General features: G+C 48.4%; 1 protein-coding gene across 2 annotated transcripts in view; it reads right to left on the minus strand.

Moving 5' to 3' along the window:
* The window catches only part of SMIM10L3 (small integral membrane protein 10 like 3), an 83,743-nt gene that overhangs the window by 55,553 nt on the left and 4,476 nt on the right, over positions 1-23,714 (minus strand). Inside the window, exon 2 of one of the 2 annotated variants that reach the window (XM_024577119.4) lies at positions 15,937-17,686. The exons of the other annotated variant lie outside the window; for it this stretch is intronic. Within the exon in view, the coding sequence (XP_024432887.1) occupies positions 17,666-17,686 (21 nt within the window). The 3' untranslated portion in view covers positions 15,937-17,665. Of the gene's footprint in view, positions 1-15,936; positions 17,687-23,714 lie in introns of those variants that run through there. 2 annotated transcript variants of the gene reach the window in all.

Genomic DNA, 23,714 nt, shown 5'->3' on the forward strand with positions numbered 1-23,714 from the left:
CTGTCCCCACCAGTTCCCTTTCCACAGGTGACGCAGGCTTTGTTCGGTTTGCCACCCCACCCGGAGTCGCTGTGCTTTCTTTGCTTGGTGCTCATAAGCCCATCTCTTGCCTAGAGAATCTGGATTCATCTCAAGCATGGACACCTTCAATTTTAAGAACTGTGTGCTCCCCCTGGTTCCGGAGATCCCACGTAGAGCCCTCAAAAATGGCCTGGGACCACCGCCGTCCAGACGTTATTTGTCGCTGTGGAAGTCCCATTTCCCGCGGCCTGCGCAGGCTCCGAGACGGCAGGAAGAGGCAGGCCTGGGTTTTCTTTGTTTATTTGTCTGTTTTCATTTTTGTTTTAAGAAGGTGATCTGGCATGGGGTGAAAGAGTGAGCTACAGAGCGTGTGTGTGCCTGTGTGTGTGTGTGTGTGTGTGTGTGTTGGGGTGGGCGGCTCAAAGGGCACAGGGGCGAGGCTGGCAGCCAGCCCGCAGCCCACAGCCCGCAGCGGGCCTGGCCTTCGGGGAGGTCAGGAGGCTGGAGTCGCAGGGACAGGAGGCAGGGGGGGTCAGGGAAAACAGGGCGCAGATGACACAGGGCCTGGGAAGCACAGTGGAGACTGACTTTTAATCTGAGTCACAGGGAGAGGTGGAGCTTTTGTTCCAAACAGCAGACCAGTTTCCACAAAGGAGCACAGAAAAGATCCCAAAGCTGCGTTCCCAGGGATGACTGTGGCTTGCGTGGATTTTCCCTGATGCTGAAATCACACCCGGATGGAAGGCTCCGAGGAGAGAGCCGGAGGAAAGGCCAGGGCGGGTGCAGCCTACCAAGAAAACCCTCCCAGTGACCACAGTACGATTGGGCTGGACGGGCAGGCGACCCCACATCCCGCAGCACATATTTCCGAAGTGCTGGAAGTTAAAAATAATGAACATGTATTATCTCTGTATTTATAAAAGGCGATAAAGAGGTTTTAATGGAACATCTAAACTAAATAATACCTCTCAAAATTCAATAGTAAACAAACCATCTACATGATAAAAACAAACAGCCTGATTTAAAAATGGGCAGAAGACATGCACACATATTTCACCAAAAAGGATATCGGATGGCAAATGCGCATGTGAGAAAATGTTTAACATCAGCCCTGCCCGGCGTGGCTCTGTGGATTGGGCCTCATTCCGCAAAGTGAAAAAACTCACTGGTTTGATCTCCAGAACAGATGCCTGGGTTGCAGGTTCAGCCCCCAGGCAGGGCACATACCGGAAGCAACCGATCGATGTTTCTCTCCCTCTCTTTCCCCCTCCCTTCCTCTCTCTCTAAAAATAAATAAATAAAATCTTTTAAAAAGATTCGTTAGTCACTAGGGAAATTGTGCAAGTTAAGACCACAATGAGGCATCCATCGCCATACATCTACCGGAATGGCTAAAATCGAAAATAGCGACAATACCAGAAACCGGTGAGGCTGTGGAGGAACGGGTCACACACACACGCTGCCGGCACAGCCCCTCCGACGAGAGTCTGGCGGCTTCTTACAAAACGAAGTGTGAGTTCACCGCATGACCCAGCAATCGCACTCCTGGGTGTTTATCCAGAGAAATGAAAATCTATGCCCGTGAAAAGCCCTGCACACGAATGTCCGTAGCAGCTGTATTTGTAATAGCTCAACCTGGAACCGACAGAGATGTCCTTGAACGAGAGAATGGCTGAGCAAACTGTGCTGTATCTATACCGGGGAATGCTGTGCGCCAGTGAAAGGAATAAAGTAGTAACACAGTGAGTGTAGCGACGGGGATGAATCACCAGGGAATTATGCCACGTGGAAAAAGCCAAACTCGAAGAGTGACATACTGATTCTGGCTGGTGTGGCTCAGTGGACTGAGCGCGGGCTGCGAACCAAAGGGTTGCCAGTTCGATTCCCAGTCAGGGCACGTGCCTGGGCTGCAGGCCAGGTTTCCAGTGTAAACCACACGAGAGTCTACCACACACTAATATTTGTCTCCGTCTCTTTCTCCCTCCCTTCCCCTCTCTCTAAAAATAAATAAAAATAAAACTTCTGTAAAAAAAAATGACATACTGTATGAGGAGAGAAACAGACTGGGGCTAGTGCTTGCCAGGGTTTGGTGGGGGGGGAGGGGCAGGGAGAAGGGCGGGGGCAGCTAGAAAGAGCAGAACGAGCTACCACAAGGGGGAGCCTCTCGGTGATAGAACAGTTCTCTGTCGTAACTGTGACTGTGTATAGTAATCTGCGTGTGTGATGAAATCGCACGGAGCTACACACACACGCACACTCACGAGTAAAACTGACGAGATCTGAATCAGCTCTGTACGTTATGTCAGTTTCCCGGTTATTGGAATGAATGCCATTTTTATATACTACATACATTATTCATTAAATAGAGAGAAAGAGTGGATGAAGGGTCCAAGGGACCTCCCTGTACATTTCTGGTAACTTCTTATGAATCTGTGGTGGGTTTTTTTTTTTTAAGAGAGAGGGGAAGGAAGGAGAAAGAGAGGGAGAAAAACATTAATGTGTCGTTGCCTCTCTCGTGCCCCTCGCCCCCACCAGGGACTGGGCCTGGAACCCAGACATGTGCCATGACTGGGAATCGAACCAGCGAACCTTTGGTTCACAGGCCTGCACTCAGTCTACTGAGCCACACCAGCCAGGGCCTGAATCTTTATTTATTTTTTTAATTATAAAATCATATGGGACAGACATAAAGTTCCTCTGGATTAACAAAAGCTACTTCCATCAAGTATGTTAAACTATTTCTTCCACGTATTTTGTGGTGATGGATTCTTTGGGACCTACATGAATTATTTTAAACATATCTTTCAACTTGTTATGTCTATCAAAGTTCCATCGCCCGACCTGATAGGCCGTTATTAGATAACTCAGAAACCCCACTGTTGCACAATTGTGGTCCGTGAACCACAGGGGGTGCGTGAAAAGATGCTGAATGCTGGGCCCAGCCAGCCTTTCGGAATCGGGCTACGTGGGGGAGGGGCCTGGCCTTCTATGAAGTTTTTCCACTTATTCTCACAACCGTTCCAGCTTGAGAGCCACGGATAGAGTTCATGCAACAGAACTCGGAGAGCTCCAAAGACAACAAATATTTTGCATCGCTTAGAATAAAAAAATACTAGGGAACCGACCAAAGTGACAACGAACTTAACGTAATTTTCCGACATTAAAAACAGCACAAAGTCTTCCAAATGCCAAATATAAAAAAGAATCCTAGGCAAATAGAAGTCCTCAAAGAGTAGTAATTCACAAACTCCAGACCTAGGGACCTTGGGGAAAGTCATTTGCAGTCACTGAATTTCATGTACCACTGCTGTGCTGGCACATAAAGAAGAGAATGTGGCAAGACGGGGGCATTCCGGCCATCTGCCACTCCAGCATGGTCCCAAGGGCCAATCAGGCTGGCCGGAAACAGCCCAAACGTGCGTCAGCGGATGAATGGATAAACCCATTGTGACAAGTCTGTGCAAAGGGATATTACTCAGCCAGGAAAAAGAATGAAGTCTTAAGCCAGGCAACACTACAGATAAATCTGGAAAACACTATGCTAAGTGAAAGAAGCTGATCGCAAAAGTTCACATATTATACGATTCCATTTATACGAAACATGCAGAATAAGTAAATCCACAGAAAAATGATGAAGACTGATGGCAGCCAGTGGGGAGGGTGAGGTGTGGACCATCTGCTTGACGGGCACAAGTGTCCTTCTAGGGGATGGAAATGTTCTCGAACTAGACAGAGGTGGGGGTTGCACAACACTGTGAATGTCCTAAATGCCACCGAATTGTTTACTTTCAAAGGGTTCGTTTATGCTATGTAAATTTCACCGCAAACATTTAAACAATAATGTAAGGGGAAATAACTTGGTAAGCAGGTTAATCTGGGTATCACGATCAATTGAAAAGACGCCTTGTGGGCAAGAAGGAATTTGTTTAAGGAAAACGTAAGCTAACTAACTACACTAAACTAAATCCTCTCAAACTGAAGTCAAACACAGGCCTCTTGCCCTCAATGCTGCAGACATTAAAGCTCAGTTTAAAATAATTTCCCCCAACTTCTGGCTTTACTGAAATGTAAAGCAGACACAGTGACAGCCGGACCCAACTGGTCACCGATTAAAGTGGCGCTCTCCATGCCAAGGTAGCTGGCCAATTCAACAACTCCAAGGCACCTGCTCTCTAGCAAGCACGGAGCAAGCGCACAGGCTGTTTTAAGTCATTTTGGGGCCTCCCAGAAGGCCTCAAAGCTACTGTCCAAATAAATATAGTGGACCTTTCTCAGGCCCATCTATCCGTTGTCCATGACCTTCAACACAGGAACAGATCAAACCGACTGAGCTAAACCAGCGGGTACACAGGGCTGACCCAAAAGAGATTAGGGGACCATTTCTGTAACATTACTTTTGGGGGGATGCATTTTTGGGTCAGGTATATGCTGTTTATCATTGAGGAGAGGGGAGGGGAGGGGAAAGGACAGGAGAGGACAGGAGAGGAGAAGGAAAAACAAGTACTCTTTACAGCAAGACGTCCCTAGCAATCCTCAGCGTTTCCTCTTTCCTTTCCTCCCCCCAGAGAGGTTCACGCAACAGGCGTAGCACCTGCCTTTCCCAGATTCAAGCTCTTTAACGAGCAGCTATTTTTGCTAATCTTTTGGATTAGTCTTTCAAACTGCCAGAGAAACAGCGCCTTAAAATGGAAATGTTTGTGCCTTGGAACTTTCAGTTGAAAATAGTCATGATCGGTTTTAAAAAATAATGCTGCCTAAGAACCCAGAAGAGTTGCCTCCAAATTGGTCCAGCGACCTCAGAATAACCTCGAACAAATAACCAAACCTGGGCAAGGGCCCACGTAAGAAATCAGCACTAAAGACCCCTTCAGAAGTTGTGAACCCCTGCCCTGAAGGACGGACCCACCACAAGCTCCGCCGGATCTGTTACAAGGGTCAAAGCTGACACAGGACACTCAAAGCAATGGGCAGCAAAAGCAAAAATCAACAAGTGGGGCCACATCAACCTAAAAAGTTGCTGCACAGCCAAGGAGACAGACCACCGACGAAATGAAAAAGTACCCTGCCCCATGGGAGAAAATATTTACAAACAATGTATCTTGATAAGGCGTTAATATCCAAAATATATATATATAAAGAACTCAAAGAGAAAACAAACCCAAAATGTGATTAAAATGTGGGAAGAGGAACTAGGGAGCCAGTTTCCCACAGAAGAGGTACAGATGGCCAACGAGGACGTGGAAACCTGCTCAGCATCCCGCACCACTAACGCCCTCACAGGAGGGCTGGCCGGCCCCACCGCCGCCATCTGAGACGCGTTCATTCTCGCTCTGGGAGCGCCTGATCACTTGCTGCCCAATTTGGTAGCAATACGCCCACTTAACAGCAAATCCGGCAAATGTGGTTTCTCCCCATTTGTCATCTTAAGTAGCTGGGGTTTTGCTTACATTAGAACTTATAACAAATTACTTCGAGCAGCAAAGCAAAATCTGACTCTCACTTCTTGTCCCCTGTTTTCACATTGTTTGTTCTAAGCAATTGTGATAAGGGTCTTTCTGGCACAAAGAGCAGAGGAGGGAAAGGCCCGCCTCCAGGGCTGAGGACTGTGGCAGGAGCTGGCCATGGTCGCAGCGGGGGCGGGCTTGGCTTCAGACAAGGCAGTGAGGGTACTTGGTCAGGGCACAGGGCAGGGCCCGGTTTTCAGCCTGCCCGCTTCTCCAGAGCAGAGACTGAGAGGTTGAATCAGGGGCCTGAAGGCCTCTGCCCGGGGTGGGCCTGCGAAATCGTGCTCCTCCCATCCAGGAACTGGACCGCAAACATGTGCCTGCGAACCCCAGCTCCTGGTGCCGGCCTGCCCGGCATGCCGTAGGTGTTCCGCAAATCTGCGTGAGCCAGCGGGAGGGGGCAAGGCCGAGAGTCCCAGGACAGAAGCCTCCCCGCGTGGAGCTGTGGGTGCAGCTGCACGAGTCTCTGAGAGCCACGTCCCACACCTGGGGGGTGTCCCCCCGCCCCCCGGAGACAGCGCAGCCTTCACAGGTAGTCTCACGCTAATGACTGGCCAGCTGTCACTTTCCTCCCCAACCTGCGGATGCTCAAGACCGAGTCCTATCTTGCTTACCTGTTTATCCCTACAGCCTGGCACACGGCGGCGACCAAATGAGCACGTTCGAGTCTCACCGCAGATCCTGGAAAACCAAAACGACCACTGCCAGACATTTCGAGCTGCAGCAGGATTGAGAACCACAGATCGGGCCCGGGAGCCACATCCCGTCGTCTGCCCTGATCCTCGGAAGGGTCTGAGTGTGCTTCCCTAACGAGGCCACCTCCCTGCTTTTATAAATGAGCCCACGGAGCCCGGGCAGAGTCGGGTGGGGGGAGGGCATCTGCTCTCACATCAGCCAGCGCTTTGTTTACGAGCAGCCAAACCTAGCCGGTGGGCCCTCTCCCGTTGGGCGGTTTCTAGAGCCGGCTGTGTTTTCAGACTAAAGAAAGTAATCTTAAAATCGGTGCACTGACATTCTATTGTGAAATGGGACAGAGAAGGAATGTGCTTCCCAGCCCGCCTCCAGGGGACACTGCAGGCCTGGCAGGAGAGCATGCACTTCCTGCCTGTGACAGCAAGAGCGGCATTATGTCACATGGGGAATGCGTTCCAAATCCTATTTTTGGAGGCGACGAGGGAGAAGGCCAAGTCCGACCTCCAGCTGGAAGCATCTCAAGGGCTCCCTGCTAAGCCCGCAGATCTGGGGGCACAGCCACTTCCAAGACCTGTCTCGACCCTCAGGCTGTCCTGTCTGTGATTCGAGTCCCCCGGCGGCTCTCGAGGGGAGCAGTACAGGATGTTCTCATGAATCATTTCAAGTCCGAGGAGCCGAGGTCAAGCTTTAAACCTGACTATGTGTTTCCTTTGCAGTGAGCTGAATTGTAGCACACTCCCCGTCTCCTAAAATCACAGGCCTGGGCAACGACAGCCTAACAGAAGGTGCAATTTTCCTAAAGGTGCCAGGGTAAAAGACTTTAACACCAATTGCTACTGGACAATACAATGCTTAGAACTTAGCTCAGAGAGTTCACGGGCTCTACATTTTAAAATACATTTTTCAAAATAAGTACATTTTAAAAATATAAAATGTATTTTAAAACATACAAAGCCATATAAAATACAGACAATGAGAGGACGCCTCGCCCTCTCCCTGCAGGCCTTCCATGTGCCTGGCGCTGCGCTAACCAACCCCTCACATCAGGAACTACGGGACACCTCGTCATGAGGGTCAGGTTTATGTGTCATCTTGGTGGGGCTAAGGGGCGCCCGGAGAGCTGGCAAACACTATTTCTGGGTGTGTGAGGGTGTCTCTGGAAGAGATGAGCATTTCAATCGGCAGACTGAGCAAAGGTTTGCCCGAACCGAAGCAGGCGAGCATCACCCAATCCACTGAGGCCTGAACAGGACAAAGAAGTGAACGAAGAGCAAACTCTCTGCTGGAGCTGAGACCTCCACGTCCTCCTGCCCTGGGACGTGAGAGTGCCCGCTTGTGGCTGGGGAGTGTTACCCCAGCAGCCCTCCTGGCTCTCAGCTTGTGGATGGCACATGCCCACACAGCTCAGCCTCACAACTGCACCCGCCAGTCCCCATGGCAAATCCCCTTGGATATCTGTGCAGCTCCCCTCCTGGTCCTGTTTCTCGGGACAACCCTGACAGATACACTCATGAGTAAGATCGAGAATGGGACTAAGACAATCTCTTGTTGTTGAGCGAAAGCTTACAGAGAATCATGTGCAAACTCATGATCTTTTCTCCCCACTTCAAGAGAATAGTGTTTTGTCTTATATTCATGGGGGGTGGGGTTAAAGTAAAAATATCACAGAGTCTTGATACAATAAAGATCTTCAAATCCCGAGGAGGCAACATTGTCACAAGTGTAACAGGCCGGCCACTAGGATTTTCTCTGGGATGGGAACTTTCTCTCTCGCTGTCCCCGTTCTGGCCAGAAACCGATCAGTGTTACGGGGCGCTAGAAAGGTGGTTAGTGTGATAAGTTTTGCTCATGTCATTTCAAACGTCAGTAGTCACAGGAGGTTAGTAGCTACTGCACTGGAGAGGTCAGGCACAATTCTCGTAACTTCGGATTCAGCAATCTTTTTTCTTCTTTTAAGTCTGGCCAATGGGTGGAAAGTCCGAGGCTACAGTGGCGGGTGCACCCTGAGGTCAGTGAAGGCTCGAGTGTGAAGGGGAGGGTGCCTTTCGTCCCTGAAGACCTCACCAGCCCCCAAAAGCTAAGTGTTGTGCTCTCCCAACAAGGCTTTCTCTGATTTAACATTTCACCTTTTCTTTTTTTGATTTTAAAGATTTTATTTACTTGTTTTTAGAGAGGGGAAGGGAGGGAGAAACGGAAGGAGAGAAACATCAATGTGTGGTAGCCTCTCACGCGCCCCCTACTGGGAAACCTGACCTGTCCCGCAACCCAAGCATGTGCCGACTGGGAATAGAACCGGTGACCCTTTGGTTTGCAGGCCAGCACTCAGTCCACTGAGCCACACCAGCCAAGGCTCCTTTGGAAATTTTAATGTATTAAGTGTTATTCTATCAGCTACTTTTTTCATTTGTTTGTTTATTTACAGAGAGAGGGGAAGGGAAGGAGAGAGAGAGGGAGAGAAACATAAACATAGGCAACAAACATCCACCCGTTGCCTTTCCTACGTGCCCCGACCAGGACTGAACCTGTGGCCCAGGCGTGGGCTTTGACTGGGAATCAAACCAACGATCTTTTGCTTTGTGGGATGATGCCCAACCCACGGAGCTACACCGGTCAGGGCATTTTTATTTTTTTTAAATAAGTTTTGACATATCAATCACAGTCAACACATGTCAGTTTCAGAGGTACAACATTAACATCTCTCCTGTCTGCAATCGGAAAGTCAAGGATGGAGTATCAGTACATTCATGACAGCGAAGATGTCTCCAGTGCCCCCCTTGTGCTCCGGGTACCGCGACCCCTTCTCTTGTTACTGAACGAGGAGCCCATCCGGACGGCTGGGCTCTGCGAGGGCAGGGGGCTTGCCTCTGTTTACTCTCTCCAGCACCTGCTAGCATGCCTGGTATACAGTGGTACCCAAAAATGTTTGCTGAATGGTGAATAACTAGCTTGAATGGAAGGAACAAGGGAAAAAAAACAACCTGGTATGAGGGAAAAAAACTGTTCAGGTCGCAGACCCGCCGGTTACTAGCTAGGCAATCTCATTTCTGTGTCCTGGGCCCTCAAACGGGCACCGCTGGTCTTCAGGATTGTTCTGCAGATGAACAGGGCTCCAGCCGGCAGGGTCACTGTCACACTGAGGGGGGGTGCCTCCAAGAATGGCCGCTCTCCCCGTCAAAATGGTCCATTATCTGAAGACAGTTGAGACGTCCTTCAGGGTGAGGACATTATTACTAGTTTCTCTTTTAACCGAACATCCTCAATCTAAAACAGCAGGAGGGAATGGTAAATGCGGGGGGGGGGGGGGGGGGGGGGGATGGTGTGCACAAAGACATGAGCTTTATAGCGTACAGATAGGAGTTTTATAAGAAATTCACGCCGGGTGTTGTAATCTTGCAAAATGGGCCTGAGGGGCTCTGGACGTCACATGTCAGGCAGGGGACAGAACCGCGGCCAACCCACTGGTTCCCAAGGGACTAAAACGGAAACATCGGACCAAGAGGGAGCCCGCAGTTTATCCTAACAATCTGCTTTATTTTAGTAAGTCCTAAGTGGTACTCAGAACATTTCCAAGAAATTAAATAGCCTATGAGCTATTTATATATATCCCATTATCACAATTTATCATTTAAAAAAATTTCCTGATAGCGCTTTTGCAAAAAAATATGCCGGAAAGAGCAATAATTCATTAACATTACACAACAATAGCAGTGCCCAGAATTTTAAGATTCCCATATTTTAAGTACATTTCACTGCAAGCCGCCAAAGAACTCTAAGGTTGTGATTTCTGTAGTGAGAAACCGAGTCGTTTGCGTGGCAAATTTCCTTTAAGGGTGTCCCGGAGGTGCTCACATGTGGAGCAGGCTCAGAATGAGTCCCCGTGGCCCAGCTGAATCAGCACAGACCAGGACCCTTCAGCAGGGAGCCTAGGAGCTCAGCCACTCCAGGAGGCTGGGCCCGTTCCCATGCAGACCAAAGTCTCTGTTTTGTTGTTGTTTTTGCTTTGTTTTGATTTTTAAGGGGAAGGCAGGGAGAAAGAGAAGGAGAGAAACACTGATATGAGAAACATCGATTGGTTCCCTATCATACGTGCCCCAACCGGGGACCGAACCCGCAACCCAGGCATGTGCCCTGACCAGGAATTGAACCGGCAACCTTTTGCTTTGCACTTTGACAGATGACTCCCAACGAACTGAGCCACACCAATCAGGGCAAAGAGTTTTTGTTGTTGTTGTTGTTACTGATTTTAGAGAAAAGAAAGAGGGAGGGAGAGAGGGAGAAACATCAGCCTGAGAGCAAAACAGACCCGTTGCCTCCCCGGTCAGGGATCAAACCTGCAATCCAGGCATCTGCCCTGACCAGGAATCTAACCGGCAACCTTTCAGTTCAGGGAATGACCCTCCAACCAACTGAGCCATGCATCCGGGTCTCCAAACCACCATCCTTGCTGGTGCAGTGTGAAAATGTGGTTTCATACTGAAAGTCACTCTCCAAAATAAAAGACAAAGCCACCAAATCATGTTTTCTAGCACATTCGTCTCATTTTAAAGCACCGTCTATGGTACTGAGTTAGACTCTGAGATCTGACCTATCTCGCTGGCTGAGCTTAACACACCACGCTGAACTGACTCTAGCATTTTCATGTTAATTTTTAGGATTAGGAATTTGCTATAAATGGAACCTAATCAACAAAAAAAACAAATGAGCAAAACAGAACCAGAGACTTGGAAATAAAGAACAAACTGGCAGTGACCAGAGGAGGAGGGAAGGGGATAAGGCGGGAGGGAAGGGGAAGGGGCAAGCAAAGGGAACCGAATAGAGGACTCATGGGCACAGACAATATGGGGGAAGTGACTGTGGGAGTCAGGGGTGGGGACAAGGCAGGGGAGGGCAATGGGGAAAAAGGCAGGACAACTGTAACTGAACAATAAACTTTAAAAAAGATTAATAATTTGGATAAACAACAACAACAAAAAAACCAAGGCCTTCCCTGAAGCAAGACCCTCCCTAAGTGAACATGTGGCTCCCCCTTGTGGCAGAGGTTAACCTCACATGCACAGACCTCTGGGGCCTGGCCTCAAGCCCCACCCATTCCCCCAAATTAAGCGCTGTATTAAAATTACCCTGGCCCGGGCAGGGTGGCTCAGTTGGTTGGAGCGTCGTGCTGTACACCGAAAGGTTGCTGGTTTGATTCCTAGTCGGGGCACATACCTAGGTTGCATGTTTGATCCCCCATCAGGGCACACACGTGAGGCGATGGGATTGATGTTTCTACCGCTCCATGTTCCTCCTCTCTAACATCAACAAACACCGATTCCTCGGGCAAGAATTTAATAACAACCCCGAATTACTAATGTTACTAAACACACGCCATGCGGGCAGTAGCATCCCATCCACTGGGGCTTGGGTCAGTTGCCCACCTTCAGAAGGAGGCAAGGATGTTCCACTGAAACCTGCCCACATTAATTTAAAAATCTGCCCAGATTAATAAAGGCTGTTTAGTAAACTTCACCTTCTCACACTACATCCACCTCTTCTGCCAACCTGCGGCACCGCCCGTGTCTCCCACAGCTTTAAAACTAAGCATGACCTACATAAAAGCCTGGTACTGATGAACCAGTTTTAAAAGAAAATCGGGCTTCTTCGGTGACGCCAACAGCCACATCCAAGTCTTGGATCTAAGAAGGCCGTGCGTTATCTACACTGAGGAAGAAGGGGCCTCTACCGGATGCAAGGGCCTGCCTGTCACCTGGGCCCGCCTCTGGGCAGGGAGGATTCTCATCCAGAACAAACAAGGCATTTCCGTGTCCCTCTCCGCATCCCACCTCCGTCCAAAAAACTGAACCAAAGCCACCTCTGTTACGCATCCGAGGAGTGGAAGACAACATCACACATCATCGAGGGCAGGGGTGAACGCTGAGCCCCAGGATTTTACCAGTTTTGAAGCCCAGAGACCATCTCACTGGTCCCGAAAGGGAGCCGACAGAAAAATAAAGTTGTGCTCTGGTATCGTATTCACCACATTAAATGATGCAAAGGTCCAAAAACAAAGTGGCTGATCTTGATCTTCCAGGACCCTCTTTAGACAGCATGACAAACACAGGGACCAAGGAGCACAGAGAATAATTCACAGCAAGCAGATGCTCCTGGGGTTACATTGGGCTACTTCCCGATACGCCCGTCATAGGTCACAAACATCGTTAGGTGGAAAATGCATTTAATACTGCGCTGTAGTGAGCGGGCTGACACAGGGCTGACCCTGGGCTGCGCTCCCGTCCGCTGTCCAGCATCAGGCGAGAGAGTGTTGCATAGCATAGCACTAACCCAGGAACAGATTGGAATCCAAAATTTGAAGTACAGTTTCTACTGAACGTGAATCACTTTCACACCATCGTGAAGTCGAAAGATGGTACATGAAGCGCCCTAAGTCGGGGGCCACCTGTACACAGCGTTTACAGGGAACCAAAGGGAGGAGTCTGGCTGATATTCTTGTGAGAGATCCCTGATACGAGAAAGGAGCTGATTCTAACAGACTCCAAACGTTTCAACATTTTTAAAGCCACGTGCTGTCAAACCATGTGCTCACACAGCGGAGTAGGAAATGTGAACGTCAGTATGACAATGAGCCCTGTCTGCCACTCACCCGGGCGCAGGGTGGAAAGTGAGGGTGTTCCCCTCGCTGCATTCTCAATCTCTAAGTGAATTCAGACGTGTACGCATGCACTTCCCAGACGGAGAACGAAGTGCCCACATCAAAAATAAACCAGCTCCCCTCTTTTCTCAGACCACCCTCGCACAACAGGCTTTTCTGAACAGGTGTGGGTCGTTGCCAAGTCTTGGGGAAGAGTGACAGGAACAAGAAACAGTGCTAGTGCTATGTCCTCTGTATGCTGTCCCTTTAGATGACCCACAAAGAACGAGACTCCTCAAGGCACCTGAGGACTCAGCAGAGAAGAGGCAGCTATGCAACTGGGATGGTTACTTCTGCGTCGACCTGACTGGGCTAAGGGGCACCCCTCGGCAAAGCGGGCGGGCACCAGCCAACCTGTTGGGCGTCTGAGGGAACAAAATTGTGCAGGGAGGGAGGATCTGCTCCTTCTGTGCTGGAGCTGGGACATCCATCTTCCTCCCCTGGACATCAGCACTGCCAATTCTCAGGATGAACTACACTCACTCACTCTCCTGGGTCTGCAGCTTGCTGATGGTGAAATGTGGGACTTCTTGGTCTCTGCAATCGTGTGAGCCAACTCCTATCTCATATCTACATCTGTAATCTGTACCTGTATCCATCCATCCATCTGTATCCAACTGGCTCTGTTTCTCTGGAGAATCCTGACTAGTACAGCAACTTAAGTCAAAGAACATAGAGCCGTGCTACTTCCGCCAAGTCATCTTAAACAAACTGCAGTGCGAGTGCTTGCAAACTTAAGTATTGTGTAATAGAGGACAAGCTTCGAGAGTTAGGAAGCAGAGCCTATCTCCCCATCTGCACATCACTCACTCATTCTCGGACAGCAGAAACAGAATTCCTGGTAGGCAGCCAGGAGAAGGGTTAAGTCCACTGCCTTAAGACAACCAAAAAGCATAAAACAGTTTGCGGCACAATTCCGCTCTGGGCACCGTGGTGAGGACCAGCCACCCTGTAAGAGTTCCTTCTATTGTGACGCACCTAAATGACTTAAAAAGTGAACTGCAAAGAGCCACACAAAACACAACCGGAGCGACCCCGCAGCAATGCCTGCTCTCGCTCCCCTGAGCAAGAGACCACTTGTCTAGAGGAAAGCACAGCACTCAAGGACTCCTCAGACCACCAGGCCTGGGCTAAAGGGGACGTCACATCTGGTCCAGCGGGGCTGCCACGCCCCTTCACAAACTTGATCCAAAAAATTAGCTTCTTTGTTACCATTAAAAGTCTGAATTTTCTTGGACTGGGGGCTCATTTCCATCAGCTCCTTCCACGCTGAAATCTCACCCCCAGTAGCTTTCCCGTAACTGCGACCTTCACCGTGAAGCTCCCTGAGTTTTCCCAGTTCCCACGTGGGCTTCCTCAGTATTTTGACTTTTCTAACAAAGACATCAGGGAGCAAGTAGAGTGAAAAGACTTTTCTATGACTTTTCCAACAGATTTTTCTTTTCCCCAAAAAATACAGTCAGCACGCCGTGTCCCTGATTTCCTATCCCCAGAATGAACCAACTGCAAACAGAACACCCTATTTTTGACCCACGGCTGGGAATCTGGGGATGCGGCAGAACGACTGATGCATAGAGCTACGCTATTTCATACAAGGGAGTCAAGCATCCTCAGATTTGGGGGTCTGCAGAGAAGGGGGTACTAGAACCAACCCCTGTGGATGTGGAGGAACAAGTGTAGTCAAGTTTGGGGGGAATCAAGTTATACACAGGTCTCTCACTGTGCAGGGGCTGGCACTCCTAAGCCCCTTGTTCTAGGATCGACTACATTGTGAGTGGCCCATGTGAATTTTAGGACACACAGGGATTTACACCAAGCTCCAAAATGCACAGCCTGCTTCCTACTTATAACATCAATAGTCATCTAAGGATGAGCTGTTTAAATGCAAGAGTTCCTTAATCTTTTATTGTGTGCAGGCCTGAAATCTCTTACTGGCTTCAAGACCTCAATGCTCATTCCAATGTTACAAAAGACATTATCATTCCCAAGAGTCAGTAACTAAGTCCAAGACTTTGTTTCCAGAACGACTGTGCTATCCGATCCTTCAGAGCAGAACTCACTAAGGTAAAGAAGAAAATGGGTATCAACCTAAGAACTTTTAAACCAAGCTTTCCATAGTTTTCATTGCCAAAATCATACAAACTAAATACTTCAAATGAGTGACCCCTTTTGTAATTCAACCATGAAACTTAATTTATCCAGAATATTCTGTCTCTGTACTAACTGCCTCAAAAATAAAAATGTTCATTGAAGGACTGATTTTGCAAAGTCGTGAAACTCACGTAGTGCACTCATCACCCCGTACCCACCCCTGACCCTGCCACCTACGGACAGCAACTGGACACACGGCCACAGGACATTTCAGCAACATGTACGTGTGCTAGATAATTAATGTGAAGGAAAAAGTTATTGTGAACTTTCCCCCAAAACTGCTTTTAGCAAACACCTTATTCTAACATAACCACACAAAAAACATTTCAGATTTATTAATTTAGCATTTGAGGCCAAATAGGAAATTCCTGTTTTTTCTTTGCAATTGGTTGAAAACGTACATACTTGCAATTTATAAAACAAAGGAAATCAAATAGTTCATGAGTCATGGAAAGTTCTATCCCAAAGGAGGAGACTGTTTAAAACAAAAATGGGGTGGGTGGGGGGAAGAAAGGCTTGACAGGAAAACAGCTCCCATTTTAAAATACTGAAATGTGTCCTCAACTCGTTTCATAACCCATCGGTCACCCCGAACGGAGTGTCCATGGCCAGGGCTTTCACTGCTCAATCGAGACGGTGTCCTTTCAGGCGGGATGACATCGTCTCTTCACAAGAACTCTTACTTTGGGACTCCAGGAGCAGCACCCAAAGGGCCACACAAGACACGATCTCACTGCGCCCCAGGAAAAGGTGAGATCTGAGTTCCGACCTAGCTGTATATTTTCTTTTTCAAGCTCTGCCTGTAGCCTCCTAACCAGCAACTACTCCCACCTGTAAGGATTAGGAAGGCGGCATTAATAAAAACGCAAGGCGAACGAAGACTGTACACATAAAATAAGACATTTATTATGCTCAACAACAGGTTTTATTTTTCATTGTTCCCAGCGCACGGCATCGAGACCTGGCACACACCGGCGTGTGCGATCCATAACCCTGACACGGGCTGTCTCACTTTGGGACTCCTTAAAAGCTACACTCCGAAGTGACCTTTACCAAAGTTATCAACAAACAACAGAAAAGGAGTTATCTCAGAAAATACTTAGTGCAGGAGACGCCTCAATTCCTAGAAACTGGAGTCTCACACTCACTTCTGTTCCTGGCGACACTGTTTGAGAAGGGCTTATTCTAAAGGTAAGTTTAATATTGCAACTTTCATCGTAGGGCTTCCACTAAAACTGCATTTCAAGTGGTGGGAAAGGGAGGTGAGAACAGAAATCAAAGTTTGCTACGGACGAAAAGTGATTCCACAAAATGCAGAAACGGTCACAGCGCACCATCAACTCAGCAAGGCTCAGAGCAAGCACAGAGGGGCTGGCGTTTGCGACACCCACTTCCACCGGATGATGAGACAGCCTGGAGACACAGCATCCCACACGGCCGCCCTTCAGAAGGGGTGCTGAAGGTCTGCACGGGGCGCTATATTAACTCTTTACCGTCTAATCTCGTATGTATGTAGGATACAGTCACCTTCTGCTGGAAATGGTCTCCCAATCCTGAATGTCTTTCAAGAACCACTTAATTAAAACCTGCTCAAGAACTGCCTTCCACATCGGCTAGCTTTCCATGAGTTTAGATTCCACTCCCCAAAGTCCATCTGGACTCACAAACCAGAGCAGGAATGTCACCGCTGTGCCGTCTGCATCCGACTTAATGGAAATACCATCCTAAGCCAACTTTTAAAATCACTCTACTTTAAATGTCCAGCTTGTACCTTAACTATGGTGCACTGGCTTTGCTACTTGAAAAGCTGGCACGGCCTGAAGTCCCAGTGTTATCTGCAGATCATTTGAGGTACTTTTTACACTCGGGAGCACTTTCCTGTGGCCTTCTGTTTGCTCAGAAAGCACGGGCGTCGAACCGCCGGGGGAAAGGCACTCTGTCTCACCGCTCAAGAGCACCTGGGGATGCGCACACGACGGCGGCAACAGGACAGAATGCAGGCAGGACGGCTCTGGCTCGGAGCCTCTTGTCTCAGGAAAAGCACTTGGTTCGTCCTCAGAGACTCCCATTGCTGACCGCTTCTGATGGCACTGCAATCCCGACCCCCAAGGCTCTCCTGGGCAGCACCGTCCCCTGGGGCCATCAGTGGCCATGGACCTTTCTCCCAGCCAGTCCCTCACCAGGGCACCTTTGACACCACAGGAGCCCCCAGCAACATGCTCTTCTGCAGGAGCAAAGAACAGATCCACGGTCTTGCCCTGAGCCACTGGGGAAGCGCAATTTCTTCTTACTGGTTCTTTCAAATACGGAAGCACTGTGGTGCCACTGTGAAGTAGGAGGCTGGCCTCGCTCCGATCACTTCTCACTGCCAATGACAACGTCTCACTGTGCGGATTTCCATGTAGATCAACTGCAGGCTTCTTCGCCCAGGAAGGAGCACCAGACGGGCGAGGGCTCTCCTGTGTCCGAAGGCTGCACAGTAGCTTGTCCAAGTCCTTTCCCTGCACTTCTGCAAGGCAGGCACCCAGAGTCCCCCTCCTGTCCCTCATGCTGTGTTCTCTGATGCAGTGAGCCCGAGGACACACCTGTGCTAGTCGGTGGAAGGTCTTCAGTGGATCTCAATATGGACCTGGAAAAGATAATCAAATTATTCTTTCCTATAAAATATTCTACTCAGAAAGAAAAATATAATCAAGTAAGTGTTACAGTGAAGAGGAGTCTAAGAGAGTCAGACACAGCTATTTGCTATCGAACGTGAAGACTTCTCTCTCTCAGCCTCTCGTACTGAGTCCTACTTTTGACAGAAAAGAGGGTGACAACCTGCCAGTTAAAGATCACAACAAAAAGAATGGTACTTTACTAGTGCAGTTTCCTAAAATTACTTAAAAATAAGAGAGACATTCTGAGGTTTGTATTGTTCACAGCAGGGCAGGTATTCGCATAAGCTCAACAGAAACCTCTCCTCCCTTCAGCCAGCATGTACGTGGGCAATGTGACTACGCAAGCAAGGCCCACCTGAAGTGTCTTCTCTGAGAATGGCTCTCCATGACCAGTCACTCGTAAGGAACCCAAGTCAACTTCACTTACAGATCCAGGATTTACAAGGCCCTCCTGGGAAAGCCAGCCTCGAGGGCCCTGACACACAAGGTCCAGCCCCAGGTGGCCAGGAAGGTCACTTGCTGGCAGGTCAGGAACCTCAGCAAATTTTGGAGCTTTGAAAAGTAAGCTTCAGCTGAATTTATAGGTACTGTAAGTAAAAATATGGCGGAGAAAGCTTCTTGAGCTAAGCTCCCCACTCTCAGACCAGCAAATAATAGAGGATTTCACAAGCCCAATCTGAGATTTTGCATGAAAACTTCTGGAAAGAAGTTGATGTGTGACCTCAGCTGCTGTTCAAGAGCAAATACGAGGTTGCCCACTACTTCACGCTCTTGCTGTGCTCATTGAACCCAGAGACCAGCCCCTTTCTGTGACCAAGAATAACCTCGCTCCCACGCTGCTACGCCCCAAATGGGGAAGATGTCAGGAGTAAGTGTGACGGGCTTTGAAACGGACCAAAACTGAGGTTACTAGGTGCGCTGGCTAGCGCATCCTTTGGGCTAATTTTACAGGGCCCCGCACCTTTGTGTCCGAGCTGCTATACAGTGCTCTAAGTTGCAGAAATCTGAAGAGAAGGCAAATGATTTCTTATCCAAAGAAATGAAAATTAATTTTGTCCAGAGGAATGCAATGTATCAATGCCCTGTGGATATTGACCAATTTTACATCTATTTGTAAATTCAATTGAGCACCCCCAAATACATGGGGTGTTTTTTGTCTAAATTCTCCTTTGAAGTGATCATAACATCTTACTAGTTCCCTTATTTACAAGTTAAAAGAAACTTTGACACCTGTTCCTTTAAAACATAACCATGACCCCAGAACAGTAATAAATGAAATATAAAGGGATACATGCAGCGCGTCCCATAATTTTCTAAGAGGCTGCCCTGAGGAGCAGCCACCTAACCAAAGTGCAGTAACTCCACAGGGAAGAAGGCGGCAGCCCCAGGCGGGCAGAGTGCGCTATGGTTATCTCACTTCCCACACGGAGGCAGAGACAGGGCCTCCAAGCCAGCTGGGCAGAAGCGACTCCACCAGCACCACCAGAGGTGAGAGACAGAGGGCACCACTACAAGAAGCCGAGGCAGCTGAGCACGGCTGGCTAAGGGGATGGAGCCATGGGGACAGGAAGCTGCTCTTCCTCTTACCCAACCTGGGGAACTGGAGACTCTGAGCTATGTGACTGCACACAAGTGTGAAACGCCTTAGAGCTGTCGAGAGCACACTGGGAAGAAAGCAGTCCTGTCGGAGGCTGCAGGAGAAGGCACAAGGGCTGAGGATAGAGAGCCAGGCAGGGGCTGACAACGAGGCAGGGCCACGGGCACCAGGAGCCTGGACCTCATTCGGCAGAGATGCAGAGACACAGGAATTTCTGGCCAGGAAATGTTGCTAGGTTTGCCTTTAAGATTAATTAGTCTCGCTGCAGTGTGGCGGCTAGACTGGAAAGGGGTCACACTAGGCCAATCAGGAGGCTGTTCCAACAGCGCCAGAGAAGAGACGACAGGACCTGTTAGAGCAAAGGTGAGAGGCAGAGTATTTGTTTAAAGTTAGTGGGGGCCAGATGTAGAAGAGGGTGAAATGACCCACAGATTTCTTCTGCCTTTCAATTCTGGGGGACAGTGTCATGAACGGAAAATGGGGAGGAACTCGCATGGGGACACACAAGGTTGACAGCGGGACCCCAGCAAGCAGTTGGATTAGTAAAGACTTTATCTCAAGCGATGTCAGAGCCAGGGGCTGAGACAGCAGCCAGCTTTGGGAGGCAGAGGCAGGGATGACCCTCGTATAACGCGCAGAGACAGCACAGACCCGCTGAGCTGCACAAGGCCAGAGTCTCCAAGACCTAACGACCAGACAGGCGAGGGGCCTGGCAGGGCTACCATCTGCACTGAGCGCTTCAAAAAGAGGGGGTTAGATGTTTCCTGCGTGAAAAGCTTAGTCAGCTCCAGGTAAACCTCGAAAAACCGCACACAGTCTTCCAGCCCAGCAGTCGTTATGTGAGGTGACCCCACTTCAAGGAGCATGGGAGAAAACACCTGAGCATTTTTGATTATGTCTATCTCATCCCTTCACATTTTGTCTATGTTTTATAATACATACATATTTTGGTAGAGCAAAATGCATGCTTTATAAGTACGTACGTATGTACAGATAAGCATGTATATACATGTATATGCAGGTGTGTATATACATGTACATATATATGTACACATACATACATGTGTGAGGTGTGCTCAAAACTTTTGCTAGCAATGTGACCATTACTCTATATAACAACTGAAAAATAGCCTGGCTGGTGTGGCTCAGTGGATTGAGCACCAGCCTGAGAACCAAAGGGTTGTGGGTTTGATTCCCAGTCAGGGCACATGCCTGGGTTGTGGGCCAGCTCCCCATTAGAGGGAGCATGAGGGGCAACCACGCACTGATGTTTCTCTCCCTCTCTTTCTCCCTCCCTTCCTTCCCCTCTCTCTAAAAATAAATAAATAGACTGAAAAATATATTTGAACAGTATAAAGCAATATACAAACATAGGGTGTAATCTTTTTCTCCACTGAGATATAAATGACATAACATTGTATGAGCTTCAGGTGTACAAACTCAATATCCATATATTGCAAAATGATCACCCCAAGTCACCATACCTCACCATACATAGTTATGATGTTTTTCTTGTGATGAGAACTTTTAAGAGGTGCAATTCTTTTTTTTTCTAAGAATTTTATTTATTTATTTTTAGAGAGAAAGAGAGGGAGGGAAACATTAATGTGTGGTTGCCTCTCACACCCCCCCAAATGGGGACCTGGCCTGCAACCCAGGCATGTGCCCTAACTAGGAATCAAACCAGCAACCCTTTGGTTTGCAGGCTGGCACTCAATCCACTGAGCCACACCAGCCAGGGCAAGAGGTGTAATTCTTATAAGTGTGAATTCTGCTACAATTCAAAAAATACTTTTAAAATTTACCAAGTCAAATATAATTAAATTCTCTTGACAGTCTCTCTCTCTCAAATTAACTTTCCAAACCATATTATTTCAAACCTTACATTTATTTTACTAATTTGAAATGCAGTAAGAATGAACAATTTTCCTAAAATGGAAGCATTCCCAAATATACTTTTAATACACGTTAATACAGGTTTTAAAAAGTTCTTAAGAAAAACAGGTCATTTAATATGGGCCAACTCTCAGGAAAATTAGTTTCTAACCACCTTTATTAAGTCCTTGCACAATGACTAACACTATTTAGAAAAATGAAGTAGTCCAGAACTGTGTTGACGTATTTTAAATAAGGCGACATTAATGGAATCAATAAAGTACTCATGTATTTAATAATAATAGAATAAGTTTTTTGCTAAAGATCGTTTGGTTCTGTTCTATTAACAAAAAACTTCTGGGCAGTACAAACATTTTGGCTCTGGGCCCTCCCCAGCCAGCTCTTCTGCTATTAGACACATATCAGAATGGCCGCACACACAGCTATTAGCTTGAGAGCCGGAGGTAACTTCCCTACAATTTCTAAACATGTCACTGTATTACATATATGTAGGTGCATCATGTTGTACCAATCAAGTATGCACAGTCCCCTAATAAACTGTCCTTGGCCCCAACGATGTCATCATCCCCACCCCACCCCTGTGTGAAGTCCACAAAGTAAGCGCATCAATTATGTATAGCACATGAACTTACCCACCAAACCTGAGACCACTAGAGTGAAGGAAGGAGTCTATTTTGAAGTTCAAGACAGTATGATTTAGGAAAAATAAAGGGCAGGACTGAGAGTAGATTCCTGAGCTCATTCCCTCACCGCACCCCCCCCAAAAAATAAGGCAAAGGCTGACAATGAATCGACAGTGGTCAGAGGGGGTGACGTGCACGGAAAGCAAGACTGCCTGGGTATATCTGCGACCCACAGCGCAGACGTGAGGAGTCACCTTCCTCAAACACCCTGCCTGCCAGACGCAGCTGGGAGACAATAGGCCTGACCCAGTTCGGCAGCAGCTGCCCTCTTGGACTGCCACCTTACCTTCCCTAACCTGAGCTATTAATGGCCTCAGGGACCTGATGGTCTGGATACCACTGCTCTGTGAACTAAAAATATCCTGGCCTCGATGCTTCTGAAAGCCAGTCGGCAAGGTTGCTCCCAAAGGGGATTGGGAGGAGACACGGCCACTCGAGCAGGGGCTGCTCAGCAAGGTCAATTGCAAGGGGCTTGGCATGGGGTCCTGCCTTGGGATGGCTCCCAAGCACACTGCAAGACCACCTGGCCTCCTCCAGCTTTCAGATGGGAACAGTACGCACCTTAACACCCTTGTGCTCATGACTCAACTGATCAGACCAAGGAAGTGGCTGGAAGGAAGTCCTCCAGCTGCTGCCCAGCCCAGGGCAGAAGCAGGAAGGACTCCTCCTGTAGCCGAATCACAGCTGCAGGTGACACCCACAGTACTGAGTTCTGCTCCTGCTCATTCAGCAGGTCCCCATCATACCTGCCCTTAAAAAGCCAGCTATGAGGTCTCATCAGCCACCTCCTTCCATCACCTGGGTGCCAAAGGTGCATTTGCTCACACATCTGAGGGGGTGGGGCAGCCGTGTCCCAACTGGGGACCTCGGGCAATCAATCCTCCTTCCTCAAAGTTGTTGAGGACTCAATGTCTGAAAGCACCTAGCACCGTTTCGGACCAACACCCCACAGGTGTCCAATGAAGAGTAGCTGTCACCATCATCACCATGGTCAGGAGTGTGCAGGGAACAAGTGACAAGATGCTGCTGGAGGGCTCTGTCAAGCAGGGGACAGAGAGGTGATCACTGGGTGACAGGGGAGTGGTCGTACTTTCACGGGTTTGCTGGCCATTTGTATAGTATCTTCTTCGGAGAAATGTCTTTTTAAGTCCTTTGCCAACTTTTGGATTATGCTGCTTTCATTGTTGTCAAGCTGTAGGAGTTCTTTGTATTCCCAGATGTCAATCCTCACCAGATACACGATGTGCAAATACCTTCTCCCATTCTGTAAAGCTGTCTAGACTTCTCCCTCTCCTGATGGTGTCCTTTGGTACACAAAATTTGTTCATCTTAATGAAGTTTAAATTACCTACTTTTTCTTTGTTGCCTGTGCTTTTGGCAAGAAATCATCACCAAATTCAATACCATGATGTTCCCCTGTTTTCTTCTCTAAGAGCTTTACAGTTTTGGTTCTTAAGTTTAGGTCTCTGATCCATTTTGAGTTGATTTTTATGTATGGTATAAGGTCAGGCCCAACTTCACTCTTCCGCATGTGAAAGCAATTCATTTTTAGCTATCAGGTGGTACTATGGTCTAAATGTTTGTGTTCCCTCCACAATTCATACACTGAACCCTCCAAGATGATGGCACTGGAAGTTAAGCCTTTTGGGAGGTGCTTCCATCATGAGGGTGAGGTCCTCAATGATGGGGTTAGTGTTCCTATGAAAGAGACCCCCCAGAGGTCCTAGCCTCTTCCACCACTCACAGATACAATGAGAAGGAGCCAGCTAGGAGCCAGGAGGGCCCTCAGGAGACCTTGACCATGGCGGTGCCTTAATCTCA

This window comes from Desmodus rotundus, chromosome 6 (assembly GCF_022682495.2).
Source record: "Desmodus rotundus isolate HL8 chromosome 6, HLdesRot8A.1, whole genome shotgun sequence".
Taxonomy (NCBI): Eukaryota; Metazoa; Chordata; class Mammalia; order Chiroptera; family Phyllostomidae; genus Desmodus; species Desmodus rotundus.